The sequence below is a fragment of the Eutrigla gurnardus genome (assembly GCF_963514095.1).
Source record: "Eutrigla gurnardus genome assembly, chromosome: 5".
In the NCBI taxonomy this organism is placed as follows: Eukaryota; Metazoa; Chordata; class Actinopteri; order Perciformes; family Triglidae; genus Eutrigla; species Eutrigla gurnardus.
Window position 1 is genome coordinate 27,887,826 of NC_139919.1, and position 19,894 is coordinate 27,907,719.

At 43.1% G+C, this 19,894-nt stretch overlaps 1 protein-coding gene across 1 annotated transcript in view; it reads left to right on the forward strand.

Moving 5' to 3' along the window:
- Window positions 1-19,894, forward strand: part of tenm1 (teneurin transmembrane protein 1) — a 151,882-nt gene that overhangs the window by 61,668 nt on the left and 70,320 nt on the right. Inside the window, exons 5-7 of the mRNA XM_084010195.1 lie at window positions 1,906-2,079; window positions 11,985-12,187; window positions 15,720-15,927. Coding sequence (XP_083866321.1) covers window positions 1,906-2,079; window positions 11,985-12,187; window positions 15,720-15,927 — 585 coding nt within the window. The remainder of the gene's footprint in view (window positions 1-1,905; window positions 2,080-11,984; window positions 12,188-15,719; window positions 15,928-19,894) is intronic.

Here is a 19,894-nt window from a genome sequence, read left to right on the forward strand (position 1 = left end):
TTTTAAGAGGATCTCTGCTGGATTTTCTCTAAATCCATCATTGTTGAACAAAAATGGGAGTCAGACTTGGACATGTTTTTCCGTGCGTTTCTCTCCACTAGCCTGCTTTTTCTCCCACCTGTCTGCTAAAGATGGAGTACTTACAGTACCAGACAACCAGAAGGGACTTTGCCGGAGAGACTAAACCCATGAAATTGAATGTACAAGGCAGATCACTTGGGTTACTGTTTGTCACACATTTGTTTCTTTTTCTTTTTTTTATTCGTCAAAATGAGTCATCACAACTAATTTCACAGCAATGTGTTAATGAGAAAATCCCCTCACACTGCATCCCTTTCAAATGAAAATAAGGAAAACTGCAGTGAATGGGTCGGGTAAAGGAAACTTCACACTGATGTGAAGAATCTGTGCGTATCCATGTCTGGTCTCGTCACAGGCTGACAGTTCAATTAGTCTGAACTAAATGATGCATGACGTCTCCCTCGTGGCCCTAGTAATCGTCAGTGTTCTGCTTAGAGGGGCTCATATTGTGCACGAGTAGATAGCTAAACCAACAGTGGCCGAGGCCAGTCAGAAGTTGAAATGTATGAATTTGCTCATCCCCATAGATGCCAGAGTGAAGCGTGGGACCAAATTGGCTTCAACTCTCAGAGCTCATCATAGATTTGCTTTTCAGAGCAAATGGTTCTTCTTTTTTCCCACTCTCTCTCTCTCCTGGTGCTTCTGCAACGTAAACTGACTGCCAATGGCTTTGAACTGTGTCGAGTTTTAATTAGGTGTTCCTCATCAGTTGGGGATGGAGTGTGGGCGAGCGCGTAGGTGTGAGCACGCATGCCTGCACATATGCATGCATGAAGCTAGGCGGGGTCCGTTCATGCGCTTGTGCGAGCGCGGCGGCGGCGTACCTGTGTGATTGTGTTGGTCACGCCGTGTAATTGTGAATTTGTTTTTCTAAGCAGCCATTTTGTGCGAGTGCGAGTCAAGTGCCTTCTTCTGGGTGTCGGCAATCAGCAGCCAGGAAGACAGACAGTGAAGATGTTTGAAGTCGTTAGAAGTTCCTTACCTTGATCTGCATTCAGCCGCCATCCTCCGACTGCCACCAGCGCATAGTAACTTTGTGATTTGAGGCTTTGCTTTTGTTTGATGTGCCGAATGTGTCAAAGGAGAAAAAACCTGCAGTGATTTATTTCATTTGCTTTGTTCTCCTCACATCAGCGAAGGGGCATTAACTTTTTAGAATCTTTAAAGTAGGAAAACTAAAGGAGTGTTGGAGTACAATCTCACATGAATGGGACCCGGTGATTGGTCAGAGGGAAGGTGAATGTTTTACTACACATTTTATTGACAGCCTTTGCAAGACGCTAATTAATTTCCTTAATGGCCAGGTGTTAGTTGTTTTTTTATTTAACAGCATGCCGGATTGTTGTCCTAGTAAACAGTTTTATGAGTGGGAGGGGAAATCCAGTATCCTCCCATCCTCCCATACCCTTTGTTGTTTAAAAGGCCCATATGGATTGTGAATCGGCAGCAGCTTTCAAAGCATCATTAGTCATGCATAAAAGACTGTGTTAGCGCTTTAATACCAGCCCTGGGCTCAGGCTCTGAAGATCTGCCTTAATTGCCCACCCCTGCCACGTTTTGTGTTCATGTACGCATGTTTACGTGCGTAGACGGACCGTGTGTGTGTTAGAGTTGATGTGCGCGTGTGTTCTGTTTATTTGCTAATTGTCCACCGTCTTTGCCGGGCAATAATGTGCACATAAATTGAGTGAAAACTCCGAGATGAGCATTAAAGGAGATGCAGACACACCCTTCTTGAATAATGATGTTTTTATCCGCTTTTGTGTGTGTGTGTGTGTGTGTGTGTGTGTGTGTGTGTGTGTGTGTGTGTGTGTGTGTGTGTAGCGGTCCACCTGTTAGGTCTGACCTGGCATCTGCGGCACGGTGAGAGCCAGCTGTACGAGAACGGAGTGAGCTCGGCGGACCATCAACAGGAGGACCGCAGCAAAACCAGACCCACCAGCTCCATCCACCTGCTGGACACACTCAACCCTGAAAACACACACGCCGGCGACAGAGGTGAGCCGACACACTGCCGGCGTACGCCGGCATAACAGCTGTTTGTGCACCGTCATGAACAATGAGGCAAATGTAATACAGTCGTTTGCAGTTTCGTAAATAGCGTGGCACACGCTTCCCTGTGCTCGGCTGCTTTTATTTTGTATTTTATTTGACATTTTGAAAGCAAAGCACAGTGTGTGCAGTCGGCCCAGCGGGGTGTTTTGTAAAGCAAGATTAATAGTAAAACCAGGCTAATTTTCAGAAAGTCATTCTGTTTCATGGAGGAGGTTTAAATAAGACTGACCGACGTTGCCATGGCGATGTTCCCCTTGACTATTAGCCTGGTCCTGGTCAGGCTTGTTTAAAAGCTCAGCTTGACGTCAGGCTCTCTGTAGTTTCAACTTGGCCTGCATTTACTGCTATATTAAAATCTGAAGGCATATTATTTTTCAGTCACTCCACTGATTTCACACATCAAGGTTTGTTTACAGGTCTTGGGGGTGCACTACTGCATGTATTAATAAAGTTGTATCTGGTTGTGGTAAATCTGGTTGGGCTGAAGACTACAATGTTGGAATTGAAAAACAAGTGTCTCCGTCTCCACTTGAGGCTAGCAGCATGAGGCGAAATTAGCCACTTATAGTATAGCACAACCGAATTGTTGCATGTTGGGTTGCATTGTGGGTAATGTAAGTGCTAGGTCTTAAACAGGGAGGAGAAATTGTGGAATGTAAAAGGCGATATGTCTTTCATTCTTTATTTTGGGGGGAGGGGAGGGGGTGCTAGTATCATTTAAGGATATGCACAGTATAGTAGAGTAGAGTACTTCAGGAATGTGTCCTTAAACCCAAAGATGAGTCAGCATTTTTGCACTCCAGTTCCTTCATCTCGAAGTGTTTTTTTCCGATGGGTTATTGGTTCAATGCCTGAAACAAGGTCTGTGATTAGCAAAAGCTAATCACAACATATTCTAGTGTTTTGTTCTGCAATATAAAATACGTCTGAACATTTTTAAGTTTTTTAGTGTTTTTAAAAAAGGAGGTTGCAGATAAGCCTTCATTGTGTTTCCTCACACTGACGTGACCGCCGTGTAGTTCGTTTATAGCCTAACATTGGCTTTTTACTTCTGGCAATGTTAATGTTTCATAAATCATACAAGCGGTGTTCATCTGTGAAGATTAACCTGCTGAACAACATGTATCACAAACTTGTGTTTGGCTTTTATGCAATATTCCAAAATCCAATGGAAAAATCCCATCGGCTTTTATGTCGAGGGAACCACCGCAATGCAAATTCCCGAGGCAGGCTTATAAAAAACATGTTGTCCCTGCGGCACTCTATTGCAGTCAACATATGTGTTAACCTTCATTTGATATGAAGTCAAAAAATAACTTTGACGGCAGCCTGCAGCCAATATTTTCAATTTTTTTTCTCATAAATGGAATTAAAAGAAATGGACATCGAGAAAAATAAATTGGGGGCAGACAGCCAATTAGTCTTTAAAGTATCTCCACATTATGGAGGCTGTCATGACACGTATACCGCACAATCCAACTGATAATTTCAAATGCTAATGACTTTATTTCTATAAGATAACTAATTATACAAAGAAAGCTCACATTATCAACATGTGACTTAAACCGGGGGCGTATCGTTTGCAAGCAAAGCACCGCTGGTTGATAAGATGCTGCCAAAATTTCTGTTGCTTTGTTTTTGTTTAGTTATGTTTCTCTCCTTATTATGTATTCAACGTGCGCTGCTCTGCAGCTTTGAGGAATAGCTGTGATTGTCTTCACCGCGTGTGGATTTGATCAGCACTCGATGTCAAAGGTCGGTGTTCCAACGTCAGGAAATAAACCAGACGTGACTTTGCTCGCATTAGCTGCAGGCTTTATGAAACGGGGCTTTTCACAACAAGGCCTGCTTCTCTCATCCACCTTTTATTAAACACCCTTGTGCCGACACAGCGCGTTTACATTGATAGGAAGGTCGGCTCAAATGCATACATGTGGAGTCGGGTCACATACCATTCTAATTTCTATACCTTTCTTACAACATTCAGCTCAATGTTCTGTTTTTCTCTTTCTACAAACTTAATTAAATTGAAATTCTGCAAGGACACTCAAACATTTCTTTTGCTAGAGGATTTAATAGAAGCACAATTATTGGCATAGAAGCAAGACTAGAATTTCCTCTTGAAATATGAATACAAGCATTTAAGCATTATGATTGCAACATGTTGAGACTGACTATACGTCCATTGGAAGGAATTCCAATCAGTCTCAATTGCGTTTGCACTCTGTCTCGCATACATAACACACTCGGCACAATGAGTGTTCCAATACGATAGAGAGACATCAGTCTGTAGATCAGCCTTGAACTGATTACTCATTTATTAGAAAGGCTAGGTAATTGGTTAATCATGTTCCCTCTTAGCCAGTACGTGACTGGAATAGCCTTCCTCCACTTGGCCGTCTCTCAACTAGCCAGAGGAATTACTAACAGCAATTTAACCCCGTGACACGGGACATTAATTGCGAGTGTTCCAGGTCATGAAGTCAGGCAGGACACAGCAACCTTCACGCTTAGACCGCCTCTGATGGATATTACATGGGATGCTGTTGGAGCCCCATGTTCAGCACTTATACAGAGGCTGCGCGAGCCAAACTGCAACCCGCTGCAATTTAGACAACCTGGGACATCCCTAAAGCAACTATTCTTGATGAATCCTCACATTCCGAGGATTAACACTCTCATCAGTAGCTAAGTCCTCCGATAGAGCACGCAGGGGTCATGGAATTCACTTCCAAGTGTTGCCTCACAACAATCTATTGTTTCATCTCCTATTGCTTTTTTTATGCTTGATGGAGGCTGGGAAATCAAAATGGGCAAAGCTAAGCCGTTGATGCGGCGGGCTCAGATTAATAAAATTGGCACGACGGAGGTGGTCCCCGGGCAGAGGAGGGCCAGAGAGATTAGAGATTACGCTGTAATCCAGTGTGGCAGATTATCACGCTCATCCTGCCGTACCCATCACCTCTCACACCGAGAGACCACACAATCCCCTAGATTACAACGGTGCAGGGTGGTGAGAGGAGGCTGCGGGGAATGGAAATGCTTAAAAAAAGACACCACACGGCAGGCAGGGAGAGTGATGGGAGAAGAGAAGAATGATTGATGGGTACCAATCTACTTGACGGATGTTTGAGATATCCATCATGAAAGCGGCACAAGCTAAATAATTGCTGACATTAAAATATAATTTTCACGAAACAACTTATTAGTCATTCTCCTGACTTCAGTCTACAAAACAGAGAAACAGAGCAGCAAAAATGTCCCTTTTTTTTCTTATATTCCGGAATAAATGATTTTATTTTTTGATGCGCCGCTATAAACACAAGTAGCAACATAACAGTGGGAGCATAAAGATAGCTGTGGAGACTGATTGGAGGATAGTTATCAGTTTCTGCTTGTTTTGATATAAACTGATGACACAGTGGGGAGAGATGAAACAAGCTCAGCGGAATGATTGGAAGGTATTAATCTGCTTGTATTCCTGTTCATGTATTTTTAGTGTTGTTGTTTTTGCGTCAACTTCAATGCTATAAAGACCGGCTCTCCATTTGATTTGTTGGCGCTGAGCCCGAAATTATCAGTATTTGGAGCGGCGGAGTTGCAATCTACCTTACAAGGCAGCCTGCAGCACGCCGCTAAGATGCTAATTGACATGTTGTGTCATCCGCGTATGGCTAGTGTCTTGTCAAGCCGTGCGTGCTGTGTTTTTATGTTCTCGGCGCTATCTCTCCTGCAGTTTTTCAGAGATCACCAGGAGCCCTTCTTAGTCCTCCACACATAAAAGCCTCTCTAATTAGTACTACATTAATTGCCACTCACCCCATGATAATCAACCTCGGGCTGATGTGCGCGTGTGATGGTGCGCCTGCCAAACACTCTATCTTTCTCCTCCTCCTCTCTATTTCTATATCTGCCATGCATACATATGAGCATGCGGACATGCCCACACACACACACACACACAAATTCCTCTGGCGCAGATGAAAGCCGAAGTGCCCAGAGAAGAGATTTTCTGTCAGTGGATTCCCTGCCTTAATGAAGTACATTGAAGTTTGAGAATAATATTTCAGTCAACGTGGACCAGCCGGATGTATTAATGATATGAAGTGATACAAACTGACATACAGCAGAGCGGCGTATTGCCTCATTATAATGTTAAGATGATGAAATGCCACGGAGCCTGTGGAATGCCATCCGGGGCCCTCCACGGCGAGAGTGTGTAAAGTGTGCGTATGAAAGGGGAGTCGCTGCCGAATTGTTTTCACTCCGCCTGACGGTGCGGTTGGAAACGGTGTGGAGATGGATGGCATGTGACACAGACGGAGAGGAGGGCTCTTAAAGAGCACATCAATATTCCAGACTGCGTGCGGGGAGAGAGTGGAGGGGAGAGAGAGGCTGAACTGTGTGTGTCTGTGTGTGTGTGTGTGTGTGTGTGTGTGTGTGTGTGTGTGTGTGTGTGTGTGTGCGTATTGGATATGCACGTATGTGGGAAAAGGAGATGAGTGCATGTGTGCATGTGATTGACTGGTCCCTGTTACACTGGTCTCATTGATTTTCTCACGCTGGGAAACAGTCTTGGGGATGTAAGACAGACAGACACACACACTCACACTCACGCACACACACACACCGAGAGAGAGAAACACACACGCAGCGAAAGTATAGATCATTTAGTGGACCCCCCGCTTGAGCGCCTCAAGTTGAGAAAGCCTAACAGCAGCAACTTTTCTGTCTGTTACTTAGCCTGTGTTCATAACATCTCAGCCCGATTTAGCTGCAGAAATTAAACATCGTTTTCAGAGCTGCAGCCGGTATTGGCAGTGCGGATGACACATTTTTCTGTGGAGCAGAGGGCTTTGTAGTGCTGACATTTGAGAGTAGTGGATGATGTCTTAGGCTCGGAAATCAAAGGGCAAATCTTTTTTTTTTTTAAATCAAAGTAAATTTTTATCTTCTTGACTAGAACTTACTTTTTTTTTTTTTTTATGAAAAAATATGTACTAAGATACTTTTGCCAACGGGAGATCAAAAGGGGTGAAACAGATTTTTGTGTTTGGCGCTTTGCTTGAGTATATCCATCTCATGCTACGATTTGGAGTGAAATATTGTATTTTTGCTTCTGACAACTGTAGTTACATATGATGTAACATCGTAGAAATCACATGAGTATGGATGTATATGATTATTCCCAAACCTGGAAATTATTTTGGTACAGCAGACAGTGATTCAAAACAACAGTACATGTACAATGAATTTACATATCACACTGTATATCTATAGAATACACAATATAAATAATATATCAGAATATACTATAAATATACCAGACTACATCAACGACTACAGTATAAATTCTAAAAACGTGATACAAAAATAGGATAAAGGTTGTTTTGTTTTAATTAAATAAAAATACAGTGTTGTGACAAATACTGTTAACTGCAAGTTACCTTACAAATGAACTTAATTCACAAGAGGATTAAAAAAACAAACAAAGAAAAACACATTTCTTCTATATTTTCTGTATTTTTTTTTATCTTGAGGGGACCTTTTTTGTCTTGACTTACTGGATACTTCAGAACTTTTTTTTTGTTGTTGTTGTGGGAGGCCTCAGGCTTCATTTGCAGGGTTAACCACTTATTTTGCTCCCTAATAGTATATATATTACAAATAATAATAACGACCTCACTATGGCATCACATTGTGTTTTAAACATTAGGTTTTTCTGACTGAGCCCCGTCCACTCCATTAACAAGAGGAGAGTATTTGCTATTAAAATCATCCAAATTTGTCCTCTTTAAGTAAAATGAGTACGCTCTCTATCTAGTGAGCCCTCTACTCCTGCTCAGAATACATTAGTACGAGCTTAGCAGAGGGCAATGAAAGTTTTCGCCCCGCTGCGTGTCAGTTTATACAACACGTATTACAAGTATAACTATGTAAGTCCACTCAGAGTGTCACGGACGGAATGCATTTGTGAACAGGTAAGACTTGTCTTTCACAGACACAGCCTGAGGCCTGATGGTAGAATGTGAGGACGGGAGAGAGTAATGGAAGGCCCTTTGGCCAAGAGCATTATCTTCTCCCGACTCTGACTGACACTCATTAGGCTGCACAGTGGAGAGAGGAGGCTGAAAGCTTATTAAACCAACTGCTCAAAAAGGCCCTTAATTGAATCCAAGTAATTATAGAGACCTTGCCCATTGTGATATTTTTATTCATCCTGCGGCAAACTCAATCTCTCTCGCATTCAGAACACTATTAATGTTGTCTGCACCAATGTGTGTGTGAGAGTCACACCCACACACACACACACACACACACACCGGCGTATGCTTCAGTATCGACTGACTAGCACACAGACTCAGAGAGTTCTGTTCCCCCCGGACATGTCCCGTCACCAAGACCCCGGCTGCACTTTTAGTCTGTTCTGGCTTCATTAGAATCTGAGGGATAATAACATTAATTGCAAAGACAGTTTAGTTCCTTTGAAAATAGATTACAGGTGTAATTGTTTTACCTGAATAACCCGGAGGCAAGAGAAATTAATTAGACCTTGTGTCCTAAGTCCTAATGTAGCTCATCTCGTTGGCTGGCCTGATGCACACACACACACACACACACACACACACACACGATGCACAAAACACTCAGAAACAGACGGACTAACAAACTCGTACTGACGTTTTTTAGATTCACACACTGCGTGAGAAGGCTGACAGGGTGGCTCCTCAGTGGAATCAGTATCTAAAAACAAATCTGGCCGTCCTGTTGCATAGGAACGTTTCAAGGGCGAATTTAGTGGAAAATATTGCAATATGTGTTGCATATTGTGGGTGAGTAGTGTCAATGAGGGCATTCGCTGTGTTATGTTCACACCACATCACACTACCAGAATAATTGGCTCAGGCAGAATCATTATTATACTGTACAGTATGTTGCTTCTAAGCAGACCTGCTCACTAATCGTCTATCATTTCCATCAAGGGCACGCTGTGCTTGATGGCAGACATGAATAACACTTTCATCACCACTTTAAACAAGCTCAACATTTTTTAAATAAACCATAATACTTTTTTTTTTTTTTTTTTTTACAACTTGCTGCCAACTAATGATGAAAAGCCCAAGAGGAGATTTATGCGATGCTATTTATTTAGATTTTTAATAACCCCTAGCAAATGTGCATTTTTTATGCATTTTTGCATATTAAAGCCACAAGGATGCAAGGTGTGTTGGAATTTTTACCTCCCCGCTCACACATCGGCTTTGTTTGCGTTCTGGATTTCTTTTGCCTTGCCGTGTAGAATTAAACGGAGATCTTCTGTTTTGAAAGCTAATGTCAAAGATGGTCTCAGGTTCTGTGCAGGGAGACTCGGGAGCGACGGTGCCGGTGAACACATTGATTGACAGCAGTAATCTGAGCAGCTGGGGAGGCCTGGAGGAGCCCTCGTCGCCCTGAGATCCATCTGGTTTCTGCGGGACTCCCAAAATGCCTCGAACCTCCCCCTTCTCACTGGAGCTGCAGTATTATGCTCTACTGCTGATACCAAAGGGGAGTGAGAGAGTTGCAAGAGGGTTTTTCTTCTTTCTTGCATCAGCGGCTGGAACTAGACACCACCACCTCCTCTTTGGATGTGGCCCTCTTTTCTCTCCCCCTGTAAAGCTCCCCTAAACCACCCCCTCCTCCCGTCTCCCACACATCACTACCCGTCCTCACGGCTGACCTGAGCGCCGCGTTCTGTCCCCGTGTTGCATCAGCCTGGCGAGGCGCTATACATTAATTAACATTAGAAGGGACCTGCCTGCTCATCCGCCCGCCAGCCTGCCAGTCAGCCTGCTCGACGGCCCGCCCGCGCCTCTGTGCCCGCCAGTGTGCTGCCAACTGTCATGCCCTATTCATGTCCCATTCATCTTTTGTAGAATAAAAGGCTGCTTTCCTCGGGACATCCATCCCTCTGCTGGCCCTTTTCCTTTTTCTGCGGCGAGGCACAGGAGCGAGGATTAGCCCGTTTGAGGGAATAGACTGCTGCGGTAGACTCGGCAGGAATGCATGAATGCTCACCTTAGTTCTGCCAAGCTGCTTTTTATTCTGTTCGCTAGATGTTTTAGAACAGGGAAGCATTTATGCTTCACACAGGACACCTGTCTTTTGTTTCTCTTTCATTACAAACCATTTTGAACTCTCTTTTTGTTCTCATCCCCTTCTCATGTTTCTCTCCCTTTGTTCCCCCCCCTCCCTTCCTCTATCCGGCTCTCTTGTCACAGCTCAGTCTAGTTCAATCAATTGACCAATTAATCAATTTACTTTCAATCCTGGAGTCCAAATGAGAGGAAGATAAAGGAGATGGGAGATAAAAAGAAGAATTAAATGCGTTGGCATTTATTGGCGTGATATTTGACATTTTGTGCGAGCGGGTCTCAAAAGTTTGAATTTGGGTTGGTCCGTAGCCGAGTCAGCAGCTGTTTGACAACGAGGCAATTAGCTCCAACCAGCTGTGTTTGGAAGTAAACGTTAACATCAGTGTGCTAACGTTTTCTCAGTGACGATGCTGACATGATGCTGTTTAGCAGTTGTTAATGTTGCCCATGATTAACTGCTTAGACTACTACGTTAGCATGCTAATGTTTGCTGATTAAGTTCAGGCATTTCTGCAGGTATTAATAAACAAAGGTATTTCAAACATTTTTTTATTTTGACCTGATGATCGCAGTCAATGAAAACTTCCTAACCTGTGTCCTGAGGGAGGATTGAATGCCTGCACCAAATGTCATGACAATCCAAGCGATCGCTGTCGAGACTTTCCCCCCAAAAACCACCGCCTCACGGTTGTCACATTGAAGTAGATCACCAACGTTATCGCCCTCCGGGCCCCATGAATATCAGCGTGCACAATTCCTTTGCAATCCATCAAGTAGTTGTTGAGACGTTTCAGACAGAACAACAGATCAACATCACATGTTGAAAAAAAAGGAACGGCATCGGTCGAAACCGGAGCTACTTCACTAGCCTCCACCTCCCATGTCTGTGTGACAGTATGTGTGATATATGTCAGCAAGCCTGCGGGTGGGCACGGGGTCGACGTAATGGAGTGGTAAAGCTGCAGGCGTTATGGATTGAGAACGAGCGGCTTCATCCATGAATCTGCCCCTAACTGTTCCTCTGCCTTTGTGGCCGTAACGATCGGCCGGCTCCCCTCTGTCACCATATTTTCTCCATCTTAGTTTAGAAGCAGAGATATATCTCCCCATAAAGGCCGACACAAAGAGGGCCGGAGAGCTTCGCCCGCTCCCTCTGCACAAAAGACTCAGGCTGGTGGTTGATAAAGGCTTATGGAGAGGAGAGAGGAGCTGATGGCCAAGGGACTGCTGGAAAGACCTATTCTCTTCTCACACAAAGACATGCTCTCACTCAAGACACTATCGCTGTTTGTGAATGCCGCCGTGCCCCTGTCCGCCTCACTTTCTCTCATCCACCTCTGTCTTTCTCTCACACACACACACACACTTTCTTTCTCGTTAGAAGATGCTAATATAGCACACGACAAAGCCCCAGTAGACGACTCTCAGACAAAACACTTCCTTTCTATAGCAGTTCATCTTTATGCAGAGCCTATCCCAAAGATTGCAAAAGCGCGGCAGGGTCTCTTGAAAAGCAGGATTTTCAAAAGCGCTCAGTCATTCCTGACTATTCCGTCTCCCCTTCATTAGCAGACGCAGATGTTTTAAAGACATCGCAGGTGGGTTGGCAACGCTTCCCTCTGATACTGAAAAGAACTCCCCGTCTACGTTGAGAAATCTGCAGAATGTGCTAAAACAATACCTCCTGTCTGTGTTTTTTTTTGTTGCCTGCAGAGAAATGGGTGCGAGGCCGGGCCATCGACCGCGGCGAGGTCGACGTTGGAACCCAGCAGAGTCAGGCGATCCCACCGGGACTTTTTTGGAGGTTTCATATGACCGTGCACCACCCGACCTACATCAAGTTCAACCTGTCTCTCTCTCACAACGCGCTGCTTGGGGTGTACGGACGCAGGAACATACCACCTACACACACTCAGGTAACGCAGGCTCTTGTCTTGGCATGCTGTTCACCCAGATGGTTCGTACCACATCCACGCTAATGAAGCGTACTCCTGTTTCTTGATCCACAACGCTACTTCATCTAAAAATTCTGGCCTCACAAAGAGAATCATGTGCGTGGTGTAAATTATATTTTGTGGAGAAAGTATTATCTTGCAAAGAATAATTTAATTTGAGAAAATCAATATTTCGCTCAATAAATGTCATTGTGTGTTGTGCGGTTATCTGAGCTTCTGTTGCTCTGCCAACAACATCGCTGCCGTGAGCGCTCTCAACTCTGCCTGCATGCTCACTCCACCTGACTGCGTATTATAGTGTGGCACAAATCCAGCCAATATGAGGGTCGGAATAGGTCATTTCTGATTTGCTGTTTTCTCTCCGATCAGGATCGCCTGTAGAATTATCTGTAATTATGCAGGTGGAAGAAATCACTTTACTGCTTAAAATAATTTGCTTTGGTTCAACAATTCCTAGCCGCTGACCTTAAAGCTGGTTCTTCTTTCAAGCGAAGCAATTGGCGTTCACCGTTGAAGTGCAGATCAGTGCTGTGCACACAACAGCAGCAGTAAAAGCAGGCCCACACAAGAACTCCTTATAAGGTCAATACTGTTGCTCAGCAGCTTCCTGCAGGAAGTCATAACAATATGATTCTTTCACCGTTACCTAAAACATACTGCAGTCATTTTACATTTTGTAATGAAATAAATATTTTTATAGCATCACAGATAAGATGCATATCACAGATAAGATGAGTAAGATGCACATCATTTTTTTAAATAATTAAATAAATATAAGATAAGATTGTAAATAATTAGGTTTCCCTACATGAATAAAGGAAAAATAACATTTTTAAAATGTATTTTCACTTCTTTATCATGAGTTAGCTAGTCAGCTCGTGATATTTACGATTATCCTGATAATGGAAATGTACCACCATCAAATTATTTTGACTGTTTCTTATCGTGATCCACGATAATATCCTATATCGTCCCATCTTCCCTACTAAGGATGCACTTTTTCCAAGTACAAGTACTAACATTTTAGCAGCTACCTAGTGATGTTATAAATATTTAATAATACCATTACATTTTTAAGAATAACTTTAAAAACATGTTTTATTTTCCTCAGGTAATCCTCACTTTCTGACTGTAAGAAATTAAAAATACATCCTGATGCTGTTGCTGACATTTTAACATTCAACTTAACAAACAGAGCACAGTTTGCAATAGGAATGTTAATAATAAACAGCTTAACTGTGCTGTCAGTTAAACCGCTAAAAGAAATATTAAACATTTAAAAACAGCTAAGCAACACTAAGAGGAGCACCTTAAAGGTCAGTCCACCTTAAGTGTTCGTGATCCGGAGCAGCTTTGTTGCTAACCCCCTTCACTTTAATTATCAGCTGGCCGACAACAGAACACGTTAACAGGTTGTCTCCTCTTGGATCTTTAAGAGCATTTATTCACAGACAGATATACTGTACCCACAATGCACTGCTGCATTCAAGCTGCACACTACATACTCACTGTTACACACGCTGTCTCTCCCCCGGCGAACGTCACGTTGGGTTGTAACACGTTGACAAAAAAAACCCTACAGACTCTATCAGCAGACACACAGCTGACAACTTCACAGCTAAATTCACTGAAGTGGTGGAGACTCACGAGAAACTGCCTGCTTAGCTCACATACTGCAGCTGGGGATGCATGACAGATTCAACATGTTTGATCAGCAGGTTATTGTTGCGTAGAGTATCAGACCCGATACAGGTATGAGTATAGTTAAAACAGATCGCCAATGCAGTTTTGTCCATATGGTTGACTAAGAAGTAAACTGGAAGTGATGCAATGTAGCCCCAGTGAGCACTGCAACGGCTCCATTAAAAATAAATAAATAAAAAAACATTTTATATGCTCCATTGCTTGTCAGCAACCAGCTTTAAAAGTGCTGCATTCTCCTTTCAAGTTTAAAGTGCTGTGCTAATCTAATTAATGCTGATGTGAAGAGTGGTTCGTGGATTTTTTTCTAAAATTGCAAGTAAATATTTGGAAAATCAACTGATTAATATTTCAAGACACTTTTAAAGTGTTAAACTTCAAATTTGGTCGGGTGATAGGTGGTAGAATGAGTGTTTAATTAATTTCTTTCGATGTTGCCGGCGTGTTGGTTTTCGCAATTAACTAATTCCTCTTGTCAATCAATGTGACAGACTGTTCAAATAATAAACAATTGTACATAATAGAAACGTGAGCTGCAGTCATTTATTGAAACATAGGTTGCATACTAATTAAACTGTGACGTTTTTAATGACACAAAGAATTAAAAAAAAGTATCATCGTGTTATTTGTATCGATTCAAAGTCAGAATTGCCCAGCCTACAAAAGTAATTCCAGAGACATATCAGGTCAGGGGTTGTATGGCAACAAGAAGTAAGCACCCCTATGTTAAAATATCTTAATTGTGTTAAATGGCAGTAGAGCCAATCACACACAACACAGGTGTCAATTAACTGTGTTTATGCTTGTTTTGTCAGGCGGGTTTGTGAGCACAAAGTAACGATTTGATCAATGCCTGAGTGCAGCAGTGCAGGGGCTGCCTGCCTGTTTAACAGGTAGCATTTATGTTGCATGAACAAATCACTATTTAACACTTGTTCTGACAACAGTAACAGGAAATATGCAAATGAGAAGAGAACGATTAAATCGCAAGTTTGGCGAGAAAAGCACGGCGTGAAGGAGATGATGCAGAATGTGGATGCTTGTCAACTAAAGGGAGAGCAAGAGATTTTGCCCGCCCCCCCATGTGGACAGAGATCTTCACAAAGACCAGCTTTAGTCAGCAGAGCGTAGATAAAACAACACAGTTCCCAGAAACGATACACGCGGAAGTCGTGCGGCGTGTAGAACAATATCGTACCGTTGAAGAAGCACGGATGCGACACACGCTGAGTCATGTGCTTTTTTAACATCAGTGTGCCCCGACTCTCGCCTGCATGAAGAGGTCTAATTAGCTGTTTTTGACACTGGTGTGACATACAGCCCTCGGGGGGAATGAGGCTCAGCAAGTGCTTGCTAGTTCAAGGAGGTTTTTGCGATGGAGAGGAGGGGAGGCAGAGAGACGAGGGTGGTGGGGAGAGAGCGAAAGAGGCTGAGGAAGAAGCACAGAAAAGGTTTAGACAAATGGAATAGTAGTCGCTTCTATTTGAAAACCTGGGTGGTAACGTCTGCCTGTGTTAATAGCAGCACGTCAGGATGTAACGTGGAACGTGTGTGGTAGAGGTCTGGCCTGCTGTGAATGATGATTTCACTGTTTGTTGCGCGGTTCGCGTCTGATATCCACATCTAATGCTACTTCTCAGCGTTTTGGTACGCAGGCAGGTTTCCAATAGCCACACACCACTGCACAAGGTTTGGCCTGCAGTTTTCATGGATGCACGTTAAGTGAATTCCCCGTCCAGCCCATTCCAACTGGACGATGTCCTCTGATTGTGTTGCTCTATGTTGTGTCCAGTTTGACTTTGTGAAGCTGTTGGATGGGAAGGCCCTGCCCCGGTCCCTGACTGATCCCGTGCTGACTGCCAAGGCTCCCAAAGGCCTGCTGCTGAGCGGCCTCCAAGAAACGGGCTTCATCGAGTACATGGACCCCGGCACCTGGCACCTCGCTCTCTACAACGACGGACGCAACCTGGAGCAAGTGTTGCTCCACAGCACCCCCATAGGTGAGGCAGATTATTGCAGACACGTGTAGCATTCCCACACAAGACACTGCCGTTTTACAAAACCATCTTCTAGTTATACCTATAAGAGCAAAAGCAGATTGAATTAATTATCACATGATAAGGACACTACTATTATATTCTTTCATATTTGCAATTTACACCCAAAGGAATTGCTTCAAACCCAGTTGACCTTGATAAAGAGCTCTTTTCCCCTCATCTCATATGCTACTCTAAATGTGTTATATGTGAACAGAATGCTCAATCTTTTTTGCATCAATCATATTAACAATGTCAATATCTTTTTTATCTTACTAGACAAAGTATTGTTTTCAGTGGAAGAAAACAAAATGAAACTCATTTTCTGTATCAGTCGACAGCACTTCGTCTTGCAGGCTGCCACGCTGTCCAGTTTCAACCATAAGAAAAAGATAGATATATTCTAGACAACACTAATGATCTGCCTTATTCATATTTTGTCATCATTAAATGCAGGATATGTCTTCCGTCTGAATACTCAGGTATCATGTATTTCATTAAAAAAAGACTGCATAGTTTCTGCATGCGAGTTGGTTATGGAACTGTATTATATGTTATCTCCGGGTTGCTGAGACTCTTGTACTTTCTCCCCTTTCATCTGTTGATATGCAAACGTATGAGAACATGGCCGAGAGTAGTTAGTTTGCTCCTATTATAAGAGTGAGCTTGGCATGGCGAGAGGCAGCCGTTAGAAAGGGGAGGACAGCTCCCGTGCTAATGACAGGGCTTGCTAACTGCAGCACATTGCTATGACACACACAGAGTAGTGTAAATTGAAGGATGTGAATAATGCAAGAGTACGTGGCTGAATATAGACAAGTGGATAATTACCAGGGAAGTCTCTCCACTCCCAATTTGTCCGGTAGACCTTCGGAGAATATGGTGTTTATTTTTTTAGTTTGGTTAGGCTCCGTTATATCGATGCAATTACAAAGCAGTCAACTAGTTATGAACAGCTGCGCTGCAGTAAGAAGCAATCAATCTCTTATTTTGGGGGGGATTTTTCTCACGCTGATCTTTAACTGACCGTGAATTATTATGATGTTATTCAGCGAATGATCAGGAACGCCACACCGAGGTTTGTCGCTTAAATACACGCATCAAGCCCGAGTGGTAAGCCAATCAGTACACAGCGACATGGTGCCAAAACATTGTACTGTAGACATCTTTCATCATCATATTGACAGAGTCCTTTATATAATGACTGGCAGCGTGCGACAGCTAAACACAGATTTTATTTCAGAGCTGTCAAACATTTGTTGACACATGTGGAGTCTATAAAGGCTGGAATATACCAGCCCTATTTTTGAGTCCCGCATTTTGAGATCAACAAGAAACGGCAACGCTTGAATCCAAACACATACTTTGACTATCCTTTTTCCTCTCCGATAATCAAAACAAATAGAGACACAACAGATGGCTCAGAATAGAAGCCTTTTGGTCCACTTAGCTTTTCCAAATAATTAATCAAGTGATTTCGGCTTGAAAGAAGGAAAATAATATTAATGGATTGATGTCAAAGTTCATTTTTCCGCCCATCTATAGCTCTAACGAGGGCTACAAACAGTCACTGCATTGTTTTGGAGGCAGAAAATCAAAACCATCGAGCTACAGCACAATAAATCCTTGTAAGAGAGGCGGCGTGCTGTAGCTCAGAGCGGAGCTTTATGGGGGAGACGAGGGAGAAATGAGATGATCTCTGTCGGGAAATTGAGCTTATACGCAGCAAATAAGTAACCGGATACAACAAAGGAACACGGAGTATAAATAAGAGAATAGCCAAAGACTGTCGTAAAAAGAAAGAAATAAAATATAGCATAATCAATCAATAGAGCGTATGAGTATGACAAGGATGAAAATATGAGAACATGAAGAGGAGGAAAACAATACATGAAACGATGCTGATGCACAAAAAAATATGCTTGTTGTCAACGAGGTGGGGGGTAGGGGGGGGGCAAAAGATGTATTGGGGTTCAAACAGGCTGGTGAGAGTAATGCGGTACGTGATTGGGTGAGACAGAAACCGCTGCCATCGATAATCACTGTTACCGTCGTCTCAATACAGGTAGGAACAATAAAGCTGCGTGTGTTTGGTCAGTTGACCTCTATCAGTCAGAAGACATTATGCTGTTCATACACACACACACATATATATCTCTAAACTCTAATATAAGCTGATATACACGCTATACTTCCAGTCATTTCATAGTGATTGTGACGGTTATGTTCAAATGTGTCACATAGAAATATTGGAAGAAGGAATAAAAGGTGAGCAGAACATCTGCTGATTTGAAAATAGACATCATTATGTGGATTCAAATGGGGTTTTCAAACATTTACATTTTTACAGAAAAACAGCAGCAGGTGCAGAGAAAATCTTTTCTTTTTTTTTCTCCCTCCTACTCTGTATTTGGCATTTACATGCGACCCACAAAAGCATACCGGCTTAATGATATCTGCCATATCGCCACCTCTACTCCAGCCCCATCTTCTTTAATTCTACTCAGCCTGGCAGAGAGTGGTGCTTCCTGCAGGGCCATTAATTATGCATAATTGCTACACTTCAGCTGTCATCATGCATCCTCTTGAATATTATATCTTTTACACAATGGCCAACAAAAGTAAAGGAAAAAGTATATACTTGGAACTTTTTTAGCGAAATAGATGACAAACAAAAAAAAAAAAATTGGTTAGCTTACGGATGGATGCTTCTAGTTAGCTGAGCAGTCATTTCTTTTCTTTTTCTTCATAAATGTATAAAGCCCAAGGGTCGTAAAGCATGGCTGAAACTTTACAGGCTCATAAAGTACAATTGCAATGCTTATTTGACCAATCAGATCACTTGGCTGGAAGCACCCATTTTATAATAGCATTTAACTGCAATAACTTATGGCATGAGTGATTTCTAACTGGAAAGGATTTAGTCAGTGGAAAGAACAGAGTGGGTGTCTCACAATTACACACACACACACACACACACACATTGTAAAAAAAAAATAAAGACACGGCTCACCATACTTTACCTGTTAATTGCCTGGAGATTTTTATGGTTTAGTCTTTGACCTGAAAGATACCAAGCTTATATCACTGTTACAACCTTGCACCTCGCAGCCTCGAGAGCTTTCTGGATCAATCATCTCTGGATTAAAAGGACCTCGTGACCTTGCAGATGAGTTTTTTTGTCCGTTGCCCGTGTCAAGTGCCAGATACAATATCGAAATTTGTGTGTTTTTCTTTTTTTCTTCAAGCTTGAAAGAGAGACATTTGGGGGCGGGGAAAGGTTTGTGAGTCCTCCTGACAGTGTGGGAGAAAAGATGATTGTCACTTCTCTCCATCAGAGTGACGATGACGGGTGATGGAGGTGAAAATGACTTTGGTTTCTGTAGTGATGCGCTGCTGTGGAGGATAACGCCGTGCTGCCGGTTACTGGCAGGGCCTGTCTCATTAGCATGTGTCACACGCGCCTCAAGGCGGGTGTCACATAATAACTTTGCGTGCGTGTTTGTGAATGTGTGTGTGCGCGCGTGTGTGTGTGTGTGTGTGTGAGAGATAGCCATGCCACCGAAGGATTTGTCATCCATGGTCCCCGAGCAGAGCGAGCCGTGGGGACTGCAGTGGTTCGACTCTGGAGTCGATGGCCGTTCAGAGGAGCCGAGCAGGACAGCACAGGGTCAAATAAAGGATGACATCCCTGACACTCGTTTTAATTACTCCATCTTGCTTAGATGGAGCCTGCCTGGCACGAGCACGGTTCAAATTCCCAAGTTTGCCAGCCCCCTTTTTCTCCTCCAGCATCTTCCATCTGGAGGAGAGCGGACATAAAAGTGCTCTCCCTCTTTATCTTTCTCTGCCACGCCGTCTGTACCCGGAGAATGAGATGTGACATGATGGACATATCAATGGGAGGAAGGGAGAGCGGTAAAGGGAAGGC